This window comes from Heteronotia binoei, chromosome 2 (genome assembly GCF_032191835.1).
Source record: "Heteronotia binoei isolate CCM8104 ecotype False Entrance Well chromosome 2, APGP_CSIRO_Hbin_v1, whole genome shotgun sequence".
NCBI classification, from domain to species: Eukaryota; Metazoa; Chordata; class Lepidosauria; order Squamata; family Gekkonidae; genus Heteronotia; species Heteronotia binoei.
The window spans coordinates 177143827-177156092 of NC_083224.1; the positions used below are offsets into that span (position 1 = coordinate 177143827).

Below are 12266 nucleotides of genomic sequence, written 5' to 3' on the forward strand. Positions count from 1 at the left end.
GGGTGTGTGCCCTAATATGCAAAGGAGTTCCTGCTACAAAAAAAAAGCCCTGGGGAGGGGAGGGGGTCTGGATGCAGGCTGTATGCCACCCCCACTTTTGCCGTTGTCATTCTAAGCCATTTTAACCTGTCCTGTGCCTTTAGTATGGGAGTAGGCAAGGCATGCCCTGTAAATAAGAATCAGTGTGTATCTGTTCCCCTGAGTATCACACATTCCTCTGTACTGGCAAAGCCTTAAAGACGTGTCTGGCGCAGTTTGCAGTTTTCTGGCTGGCATCCTACGTGAAGGCGGCATTCATTTCTCCCCCTTTTGTGGCTTTTGCTTCACAGAAAGTACTTGGCTTGGGCGGGGTCCTCATGGAGGACCGAAGCAGTAATCCAAAGAGCTGCCTCATTTGCAGCCAGTTTTCAAGTGCACGCTTGTCATGATAATAATGGATAATAAGTGCTTGAAACGTTTTGAGAGAGCCACGGTTGCTTTTTTATTTTAATGAGCCTAAATTTAAGCCATGCTTTGGGCAGTGATCGACACCTCCTTGTTTAGAGGCAGTCTACCCCTGAGTGCTGTTAGTTGGCTCCATACCCGGTTTATGGGCTTCCTGGTGGGATCTGACCACAGATGGGATCCTGAACTCAAAGGACATGCCTTGGCCTAACCCAACAGGGCCCTTTAGATGTCCTCTACCCCTTTTGTATGTGGAAGTGGTCAGATCCAGGGAGGCGAGGCTGGTAATCTGATCCAAACAAAAGAGTTGCAATGGGCTGGATCCTGTGAATTCATTCCTTTAGTTATGGCACCTTCTTCTGGCGCAAGGAACTTTCCCATGAAGCTTCTCAGTCTTGAGCTGGAAGGGAGTCGTGCTGCTAGCAGAACAGATCCACCAGATGACTTATCGCCAATGCTCCCTCTAAACTGCGGAGTCTTGTGAGCAAAAATTCTACTTTGTGAGCTACTGGCATGAAAGTTGTGAGCTACTGCATCAATTAGTGTGCTCTGGGGTTATCCTTCCTCAGCTAAGACAAAAATGTGTGAGCTAAAAATCTGTGAGCTAGCTCATGCTAACTCAGGTTATCGCATCATTCTTCAGAGTTGTGGTTTGTTTTGATTGCTCTCTTCTGACCCTCTTAAAATTGCCCCACCTCTGTTTTCTTTTGTTCTGGTCTTCAAGGGAATGATATATTTTTTCCCAGGTATCCTGTGAATATGGCATGGTCCACGCCTTCTCAGAGAAGGGGAGCACCAAAGGCAAGGATTACTGCATCCTCTTCAACTCCCTGTGGGCTCCCCTGCCCCACGACTTGGGCAAAGCCGTGAGTTTCTTCCGACCAATGCATATTTGACCTTACCCTGTGGGCGGGCCCTCTTACCGCCAAGCGTTGCGGAGAGCCGCGGGTGAAACGTCTTTCTCCTTGCACTTCTCCTCCAGTCTCTCCTGCAGCTGCAGAACCAGACGGTGTCTGTCTTGTGCTCGCCTTCCGACGTGCCTGAGGGAGGGTTCAGCAACACCATCCCCATGGTGATGCGGGGCAACTGCACCTTCTATGAGAAAGTGAAGCTGGCTCAGATCAACGGAGCTCGGGGACTGCTGATAGTCAGCAGAGAGAGGCTGGTGAGTTGTGGGGGGGATGTTCTCAAACTATCATGGGGGAGAGGTGTATATCCACAGGAGCATGGCATCTCCCCATGGTCTCTCTGTCTTCCATGTTGCCTTTCCTGAAATCATCACACATATCTTGGTGGCAGCTACAAGCATAGACAGCTTCAAGAGGGGATTGGATGAACATATGGAGCAGAGGTCCATCAGTGACTCTCTATCTGGGCAGTGATGCTCTGTATTCTTGGTGCTTGGGGGGGGCACAGTGGGAGGGCTTCTAGTGTCCTGGCCTTACTGATGGACCTCCTGATGGCACCTGGTTTTTTTGACCACTGTGTGATACAGAGTGTTGGACTGGATGGGCCATTGGCTTGATCCAACATGGCTTCTCTTATGTTCTTAAGATCCCTCGGTTTGCAGACATTTTGAAGGAACGGAAAAGTTTCTCGTTTTAGAATTGGACAGGAATTTGGTGGAAACGTGTGCTTAATCTGTGCTTTGCTGCTTTGGGACACATCATGTATGATGCACACTAAGCAGCTCTCCCGCAAACTGGCATTTCAGGGCCTTTATAAAATAAAAATAATAAAATAAAATTATGATTTTATTTCATTTCAAACAGTGCAGGAATAGAGCTGCAAAATGTTGTATCTTAAAATACTGAAGCATACCCATCTGAGGAAAAAATGATGTTTGGAGAGAGAGGCTGTTAACGCAGGGACTTAGCCAAAGGGAGAGCTGCCTCTTAACTGTATGCACAAAGAATGAGTTGTTTGTCTCTTTAAAGACTGACAAATGGATTGCTATTCAAGTGTCAAAAGATTCTTTGTTTAGCCCTGACCTGGATAGCCCAGGCAAGCCTGATCTCATCAGATCTCGGAAATTAAGCAGGGTCGACTCTGGTTAGTTCTTGGAAGGGAGATGTCCTCAAAATACCAGGTTGAGAGGACAGCGGCAGGCTTTATTCAGCCACCTTGCTGAATATCCTGCAGACCAGGAAGGGCCAAACTGTGGCTCAGGAACCACATGTGTCTCTTTCACACATATCGTGTGGCTCTTGAAACCCCCACTGCCCTATCAGCTGGCTCGGAGCTCTCTTTAAATCACTTCTTCAAGCCAAGCCAGCTGGCAGCTTGGAGAATGCATTTAGAGTTAAAGTTGCTTTCTTTCCACCTCTCTTCCCTCCTCCCCCCCATCTATTTGCCTTCCTTCCTTCCTTGTCTCACAGCTCTCAAACATCTGTTGTTCATGTCTTGTGGCTCTCAGACATCTGACATTTATTCTGTGAGGCTCTCACATTAAGCAAGTTTGGCCACCCTTGCTCCAGACCCCCAGTAGGAGTCAATCACCAGAGATCAACATGACTTCCAGATGCAGACGCACATACACATTAAAAAATGCAAACTGCCCCTCCCCCTCCCCCAGAAAAAGATTATTTGTCTGCAAGAAATTAGCATGGCCCACCAACCTGGAAATTGAGATCACTGCACACTCTGCCATGGTTTGCTGCCATCCAGACAAGCCTTGGAGGCTGGCTTGTGTGGTCCCTTCTCCTCACACATGTGACTTGCATTTTCATAACAAACTGTCTGCTGTTGCTTCCTGTCCAGCTAGGACGGCCTGTGCTTTTCCTGAACACCAGAGTTTTAAGCAGTGTGTGGTTCGCAGCCTTGGTATGAAGGGAGAGCACAATCAATCATTTGCCAGTTCACACGTCATACTTGCCTTTGTGTAATGCCGTCAAGTCGCCGATAACTTATGGCCAGTGTTCCCTCTAAGCTGAGTTAGTGTGAGCTAGCTCACAGATTTTTAGCCTCCAGCTCACACATTTTTGACGTAGCTCAGGAAGGATGACCCCAGAGCACACTAATTTATGCAGTAGTTCACAACTTTAATGCCAGCAGCTCACAAAGTAGAATTTTTGCTCACAAGACTCTGCAGCTTAGAGGGAACATTGCTTATGGCAACACCTTATGGGGTTTATAAGACAAGAGAGAGGAGGTTTGCCATTTCCTGCCTTTGCATAAGAACCCTAGTATTCCTTGATGGTTTCCCATCTAAATACTAAGCAGGGCTGACCTGCTGAGATACAATGAGATCTGGCCAAGCTGGGTCATCCAAGTCAGGGCGCATCTTTTATCTACTGTGCCATGAATGACATGGATTGTGGGGAAAGACCCTGAAACTCCTTCTAGGGTAAACTGCATCGCAGTAAACCACAGTGCACCAATAAGACCTACAGGAACCGTAGCCTGAACTCCTGATCCTGAACTGGGAGAGTTCTCCTATGCCGCAACACTATATTCTTCAAAAAGGGGTCTCAGAAATTCATGGGCTTTGATGCCAAATGTTCACCTCGATCACCAGAAAGGTCTGTAGTATTTGCACAGAATTCAGCAGGCATGTTGATTTTGTGCCTGCCTGGTTGCAGACTTTGAGCAGCTCCTTCCATATGAAAGAGGTAGGAAGCCAGAGGATTTGGGGATCTGGGCAGTGCTCAGCATTTTCCCCTTGGAGCAATCTGTTTTCCAGCTTCCTAGATTGCATTCCTGGACCGATACCTCTCCCCTCACCCCAAGTTTTTCTGCATTCTGTAAGACGTCAAAGTAATTTTACACTATCAAGTGCAGTTCTTTTAATATATTTTTATTACTTTTCGTTTTAAAACAATTTTATTTAGTAACATATGGTAACAATATCTATTTCTTGCATCATTAATAACTTTTTAGCTATCCCATATATTACTTTCTAACCACCCCTCCCCCCGTTACTTGACCCCTGCCGGTGTTATTTACTTAAAATACGAATATTTAAAGGTACCCTTGACTAATAATATTAATCTTCTTCCTTCTAAGACTTAATCATTATCAAAAATTGTCCAGTGTTCTTTTATTTTCCACTCTTTTTCTACATATCTTCTAAACTTTTTCCACTCCATCTTAAAAACTTTTAAGTCATAGTCTCTTAAAATTCTTGTTAATTTGTCCATTTCAATCCATGACATAACTTTTACAATCTAATCCCATTTTTCTGGTATTTTTTCTTGCTTCCACAACTGCGCATACAATGTCCTAGCAGCTGAAAGCAAGTACCAAATTATAGTTCTATCTTCTTTCGGAAATTTTTCCATTTGTAATCCCAACAGAAAAATCTCTGCAACTTTCTTAAATTCGTAACCCAAGATCCTAGAAATTTCTTGTTGAATCATCTGCCAATATTTTTTTGCTCTTTCACAAGTCCACCACATATGGTAGAAAGAACCTTCATGTTTTTTACTTTTCCAACATCTATCTGGCATCTTATTGTTCATCTTTTTAGGAGTCATATAGATATACCATGTATACATCATTTTAAAACAGTTCTCTTTAATACTATGACACATCGAAAGCTTTATAGAGTTCTTCCACAAATATTCCCAAGTTTCCATCTGTATTTCTTTATTTACATTAATTGCCCACTTAATCATTTGAGATGTCACTACTTCATCTTCTGTAGACCATTTTAAGAGTAATTTATATAATTTTGAAATTAATTTTTCATTGTCTCCAAGCAGAACTTTTTCCATTTCTGTTTGCTCTTTTCTTATTCCTTCAGTTTTAATATCATTCTCCACCAAGCTCTTTATTTGTTGCATTTGGAACCAATCATATTTATTATTCAGCAGTTTTCAATTCTATTTTGCCACTTTGTATTACAAAAAGTAGAAAAGTTGGCAGTAGGCATTAAATTGCCTTCCACTACACCGAACAGAAGTTCCAGCCTTCTCCCTTTCTGAGAAGCAGTTCAGCTCGGCATTTTCCAACCCCGGAAGTCCAATATATTTTTATTACTTTTGAAGCAAACCAGTAGATATCAATATTGATGTGTGTGTATACAATTAATTACACTTATGATAACAAGTTAAAAACAAGCACAAACACATATTGTAGAAATCATGGATAGGTTTTAAGTTTTATAACTATATCTAGACATGCAATTCATTTTCTATTCAAGGAGAGAAGTCAACGTATCAAGTGCAGTTCTTACTGAATTTTCCAAGTTCTGGAAATTAGGTGTCAGAAGGGTTGTTGGGGGTGCTTTTAACCACCTTGGGCATTGTTTAAATCAGCTGTCCTCCAACCTTTTCTACACTGCAGACACTTTTTGAATTCTGGCTGCTGCAGGAGGTGGAGCCAACCACAAAATGTCAGGAAGTGAGGTTATGCATATCTCTAATCAGGGCTGTCTTTGTAGCAGGAACTCCTTTGCATATTAGGCCACACACCCCTGATGTAGGCAATCCTCCATGAACTTACAGGACTCTTAGCACAGGAGTACTAATATGCAAAGGAGTTCCTGCTACAAAAAAAGCCTTGCTTCTAATAGTAGCTGTTCAACTTTTCAGGCAGATGCTCTGCTTAACAGAATGCCTGCTAAAATGAACATACAGTTTTAAAATATTTTCTTGGTATGTACAACTTATCAGAAACTCTGCTGGGCAAAAGCCCCACCTACTTTTAAAAACACCTGGTGGGCAGGGCTGGATTAACAATTAGGCCAAGTAGGCCCTGGCCTATGGGCCCCCATGCCTTTAGGGGCCCTGGGCCAACTCCTCTCCCCACACCCAGTTTCCAGCCTGCATGTGCAGCCAGCAACTGAGCTGCTCTGTGCCCGACTTGCCTGGTGTGCCTGCTGCTGCGTTCTTGTCAAGTTTGCCTCTCTCTGCCTCTCCCCCGCATCTTAGTCAAAGGGGCTTTTGAGAAGGTGCCTGCAGGCTGCAGCAGGGGCCTTGGGTGGCAGGGCAGGTGCTCCGATTGAGCTAATTTGCGAGGGGGCCGTGAGATTTCAACTGCCTAGGGGCCTCCACAGGGTTTAATCCAGCATTGCTGGTGGGCACCAGGAAAGGTGTCGATGGGCACCATGGCACCCATGGACACCATGTTGGAGATCTGGTTTAAATAAACCAGTTTTCCTCCATCTCCCCTTCCCATCTCTGTCATGTATACAATCCATTTCTCTGATCCCTATATTAAAAAACAAACTAGATAGTGATGATTCTCCAGTCTGTCCTTACTGCTCATTTCACCCTCCTCTCAGATCTCATGAAAACAGTTAGTTCTACATGGAAGGTCTGACTCATCAGGTAAAAAGCTCATGGGGGAAAAGCCACTTGGAAAAATATGTAGATTTTTCTAATTGTGAATAACCATTAATAATAGTTGTTATTTTAGAATTCACATGCAACAAAAAGTGACCGTTTTGTTATTTTTATATTATTTCAGGATTAAAATAGGATTTTTTCCTGCGGGCTTTTCCCCCCCAAAACTGACTCCTCAGTGGTGAAGGGGCAGATTTTGAATGGGACTAAATCCCTTGGCCTGACTTTATCTGGGACGTGAAGCTACCACTTTCCACTTGTGTAACTTTTCTTTTAATCCATTGCCTCCTGAACATGTTTTACTCTCTACATAACTTCTCTTCCCAGTTGCTAATGTCCTTTCCGAGCCTCTTTTCTGAATTATTGGGATTCTTTGGCAGTTATTAATCTTCTGTGGATTTCTCTGCCGGTCCCCTGTGGGATATCTTTTTTCCTTCTGGAAGTGTGCCAGCTGCCTGCCAAAAAGCCCCACTCTTTGTTCTGAGGCTGGGGCTCGTATGCTCTTGCTTAGCCACCCGCCTGCCCTCCCTCTCTTCCTCCAGGCTGCTAGGCAGCTCCTTGCTCATCCAACCCGCTCCTCCTCTGCGAGGATGCGATGAGCATCCCTCCTGGATCAGTCCCAGTCCATCTAGTCCAGTGTCCTGTTCTGTTTAGCGGCCAGCCGAACGAGGCATGCAAGTGTTGAGCATTAAGCTTTCCTCCACCGTTGCCTCTTCAGCACACTGCTTCTCGGCATGGAGGCTCTGACAGCCGTGGACAGTCCTGTCCTTCTAACCTCGTTCTCTGTTTTAGAGCCAGCTAACTGAGCTCTGCAAGTGATTTAATTAAACATTGTGTAAAGAAGCACTTTCTTTTGTCTGCCTTTAATCTGCCGCTCAGCAGAAGCCTCTAATTCGCGAAGGGAAGGAGAAAGTTCTCTCTCTTTTCATTGTTCTTTCTATCACCGCCCTACAATTCTTTTTAAATCTAAAAAGATTTAGTTTTCCTAGCAAGGAATGTGCTCCATCCTCTTGATCACTTCGGAACAGTTGGCAGCACTCAGCGCAGAATGAAGTAGATCCAGCAGGTTCTGAGTAGAGAAGAAGGCTGTTTGAATTATTGGTTCTGAGTTGCATGCTTTTCCATGCACAGTTTTAGGCTGTGTGGCCTGAAGCATGGATCCGATTGGACTAGTCTGTGAACAGCCGTGTTACGTCTGTATGGCCAGTCAGCACTTTTCCTCCAAGGCTGCCCTCACCCTTTTTGTTCTTCTGGCAGGTTCCCCCTGCTGGTAACCGCAGTCAATATGAAGAGATCGATATTCCTGTGGCCCTGTTGAGCTATGCTGACATGCTGGATATTGGCAAGGTAAGAGTTTTGGTCCATCCCGTGTTGCTTTGGGGTAGTTAGCAGCCTGTCCCATTAGCAGCAAGCCACCATGGGCTCTTCTAGCTATAGAGATCTTCCTTGATGTGTATATTCATGGCCAGTTTTTTATTTATTTATTTATTTGTATAGCCTGCCTTTCTCACAGGGACTTAAAGTGGAGTGCACAGTGGAAAGCAGTGCGGTCCGATAGCATGAGATACCAAATAAGCAATGCAATAGGACAAGGATTACAAAACTTGAGAGGATCAGGACTTTTTTTTGGTAGCAGGAACTCTTTTGCATATGAGGCCACGCTCCCCTGATGCAGCCAATCATCCTGGAGTTTACAGTAGGCCCCTGTACTCAGAGCCCTGTAAGCTCTTGGAGGATTGGCTACATCAGGGGTGTGTGGCCTTTTATGCAAAGGAGTTCCTGCTACAAAAAAGCCTTGGAGAGGATGCCAAAAATTATTGGAGCTATTGGTGGGGGATAGAAAATGGAATTACAAAAATAGACCAGTGTAGTAAAGAGCAGCTGCTGAACCAACATCCAAAGATCTCCAGCAGCCAATCAGAATTCCTGTTGGGCAGGAGCCCCACTTGTCCCCACATGGTGGGCGCCATAGTGCCCACAGGCACTACGTTGGGGACCCCTGCCAGACACAGTGGCGTAGCCTACACTCCCAGATCCATTACAAATGTGCTTTCCTGAGCCTTTCCATTATACTGCAGCCTTATTCCCTCTGTAAAAAAAATGTCCTCTTGAACAATTCTGTTTTATACACAGTTTGCAAATCACAAGGGTCAGGAGCCTTCCTGATCTTCTCAGGCCATCCCATGACGAGGGTAGGAGGCAGTAAGACCAGGCACAACAACAGTCTCTCCAAGGAACTTAATTGCCAATGTGGACATTAGAAAGCCACCATCAGCAGCAAAACGGGGCGTGGAGGTGACATCTCTCCAAAGGCTGGCTTGGCCTAGGGACCTTCTGTTGCTAGGGAGGGATTCGAGGAGATCGGAAGGTTCCCTAGCAAGGAAAGGGAGTTAGGCAGATGGGATGAGTTCTGCACTGTTCTGTGGCTGGGAGCTCAGCTTTCAGCCTCTTCCTTCCAGCACAGAGACAGTCCCAATGTGTACTTAGCTACAGACAGTCCCGGTGTGTACTTGGCTATTTTAATGTCTCCTTATTCAGTTATTTTTATTTATTTTATTTGATTTTTAGCTCACCCTTCCTGTAGGACAGTTAGTAATACCCCAGCCGAGCAGACCTTAATTTTTTTTTTCTTGGGGAGTCCTAATTAACTGGGTTTATGAGAACCAGTAAACAGGTGATTTGTGGGAAAGCAGAAATATCAGGAGTGGCATTTGGCTGTGTTGCTTCCACTGCCTTAATTGTGAACACCTGACGTAGGGAATCTGATAATGACTCAGACCTGATTCTTGCTGAGATGGTGAGCCTACATATAATTTCGGGTTGCCTTTCTACAATCCATTCCCCCTCCTCTTTAAAAAGGGATAATTGAACTGGTGTAGAAGACCAGTTTTACTGTGTAAGTGGCGACAGAATTGCAGGATACGGATGACACCCCCCCTCTCCCCAGATAAGATTGCTAGAGTTACATATGGATCTCGGCACAGATGCCAGGGGTGAGCAGAGGACGGCTTGCTGCTAACTGCTGATCTGTCTGTCTGGCCAGCAACTGTTGTCTCCTCCCTTTTCTTGCCCTCTGTGCCACTGCAGAGTTTCGGCCAGTCTGTGAAGGTGGCTATGTACGCCCCCAGCGAGCCGGTCTTGGATTACAACATGGTGATCATCTTTATCATGGCCGTGGGCACAGTGGCAGTCGGCGGCTACTGGGCTGGAAGCAGAGATGTAAAAAAGTGAGTGGCCTGGGGATGGGGGAGAGGGGACACTCCCACCTCCTTGGCTAATTCAGTGTCATCTGGACACCTGAAATGTCAGAGCTTCCATTTTATAAAGCGTGACAAGACCTGCCTTTTCTGATACAAGTAGCATCTTTGCGGATCTGTCGATTACTTGCATTTCAGCCTTCTTTGTTGCCTGTGTGTGTCATTTTCTCCAGAATCCTGCCTGAGTTTTGCAGTTCTCCCTCCTCTTGCATCTCTGATGACCCCTGTGCTTCTCCCCATGACCAGAACCCCTTCCCTTCTGAGGCTGGGGGCTCTGATTACAGAGCCTTTTGCAGCTCCCTCATACATGTCACTGTATGATGCACTTGTGGGTGTGTCTGTTCCTTGTAGTGGTGGTTCAGCTCCCAGCTGGCTACTGGCATGGTTTGGAGCTGGGTGAATGTACAATTAGTCTATTTAAGCCCCAGTACCAACTCCTCAGACCTGGATGGCCCAGGCTAGCTTTATCTCATCAGATTATGGAAACTAAGCAAGATCAGCCCTAGTAGTTCTTGGATGGGAGACCCCAAGGAGTCCGGGATGGCTAACGAGGCAGGTGATGGGAAACCACCTCTGTTCATCTCTTGCTTTGAAAGCCCCACAGGGTTGTCATAAGTCAGCTGTGACTTGACAGCACTTTCCCAGCAGCACCACCACTGTCTCCTCTCTCTGGCATCTGCTCTCTGATGTCCAGACAGACAAAGGTCTTTCTCAATAACTGTTTAATAAGAGTGTTGGACTGAAGAGGCTTCCAGGGTTTGAACCTGGGGGAACCTTTGTATTTAAAGGGCAAGCTCGACCAGTCAGTTACAGCCTCTTGGAGGGGTGGATTTTTGCTTAAGAAGGTATGAAACAGTCTCATTTTGAGTCAGTGTTATAGACTGATTCAGTACCTTGTCTCAGGGCAGTGGCTCTCCAGGGTTTTCGGCAAAGAGAAGCCTTCCCCAAGCTCTGCTGCAGGAATTGGATCGAGGGGCCTTCAGCATTCTGAGGTTCTGCCACTGAGCCACAGCCATGTCCTTGTTCTGTTGAGGGAACCAGCATTGTTTTGCGACTGCTAGGCAATTGCAGAAGAGTCGTTGCATGCCAGCCAGCCACTTCACTGTTAAATGCTACATCCACTGCAGAGACTCTGTCTCGGTGTACCCCTGGCTGTGGGTCCCTCGACTTTTTTGCCACGGGCCTTTGGACCAGCGGCATGGGATCAGCAGCATGGAATTACCATTGCAGTCAAGGAAACCGGGCTTGACGGCTGTTGCCGCTTCTCTTCCAGGCGGTACATGAAGCACAAGCGAGATGACGGGGCCGAGAAGCACGAAGATGAGACGGTTGACGTCAGCCCGGTCATGATCTGCGTGTTCGTGGTCATGTGCTGCTCAATGCTCGTCCTCCTGTATTACTTCTACGACGATCTAGGTATTTGGTGGTAGTTGCCTCAGATGATGGAATGATGGCTAGTGTAAGCCCAGCAATTTCATAACTTGGCAGGCCAAAACCTTGCAGAACAGCTGTATCCAGGTTGCACTTAGCCTGCCCACCTTGGCTTGCAGAGCCGAGTATTAGTAATGGATCACATTTTAAGGGACACACAGGGGGACTTGTGCAACCAGTGCAAGTACAGATGTGCTTGCTGCCGTTTGTATTTACAAAAATCAAGTGGTCCTGCACAGGAATTGCACTGTGGGGAGAATAAAGCTCTCTTCTTCTTTTCCATTCATCCCATATAAATGTTAAACGCAGGTATGGCAAACTGATAATAACTGAACTCAGACCCCCTGCCTAGTTCTCCTTAGCTTGCTAAACAGGAATTTTGTATTGCAACAAAGGGGTTATCATTCAAGAGGGAGCTACGGTAACACTCTGTGCTGCCTTACTTCTGAGTTGACCCAGGGTGTTGCACCACAGATGGGTAACTGAGCCACATGGAAGAAAGGACAATTGCCCAGACTGGTGGCTCTGCAACCTGGTCCTTTATGTGGATACTGACGTAGAGGTCTCGGGTCAGATCCTACCCTTGGTAGCGCTTTCCTCTGGTGCGAGAAGGCTTTCGCCCGTCAAGGGAAGGTTTCTTACCCTGGAGGCAAGTCCCACTGGATCCACAGAATTCATCTCAAGGTATTTCCACGAAACCATATTTTGAAATTATTGTCAGGCTGGCAGCTGGGTTTGTGGCATACCAGAAGTAACAAATCTGGAACCTCAACATTAGGACTGGAACAGCTTACAAAACAGACTATAATGCTCTGAACTTTACGTCAAAGCTGGTCCACAGTCAAAC

General features: G+C 45.9%; 1 protein-coding gene across 2 annotated transcripts in view; it reads left to right on the forward strand.

Annotated features, from left to right (window-relative positions):
- Positions 1-12266, forward strand: part of SPPL2B (signal peptide peptidase like 2B) — a 37638-nt gene that overhangs the window by 6595 nt on the left and 18777 nt on the right. For both annotated transcript variants that reach the window (XM_060232530.1, XM_060232531.1), the window contains exons 2-6: positions 1191-1310; positions 1427-1609; positions 7989-8078; positions 9819-9958; positions 11262-11404. In XM_060232530.1, coding sequence (XP_060088513.1) covers positions 1191-1310; positions 1427-1609; positions 7989-8078; positions 9819-9958; positions 11262-11404 — 676 coding nt within the window. The remainder of the gene's footprint in view (positions 1-1190; positions 1311-1426; positions 1610-7988; positions 8079-9818; positions 9959-11261; positions 11405-12266) is intronic.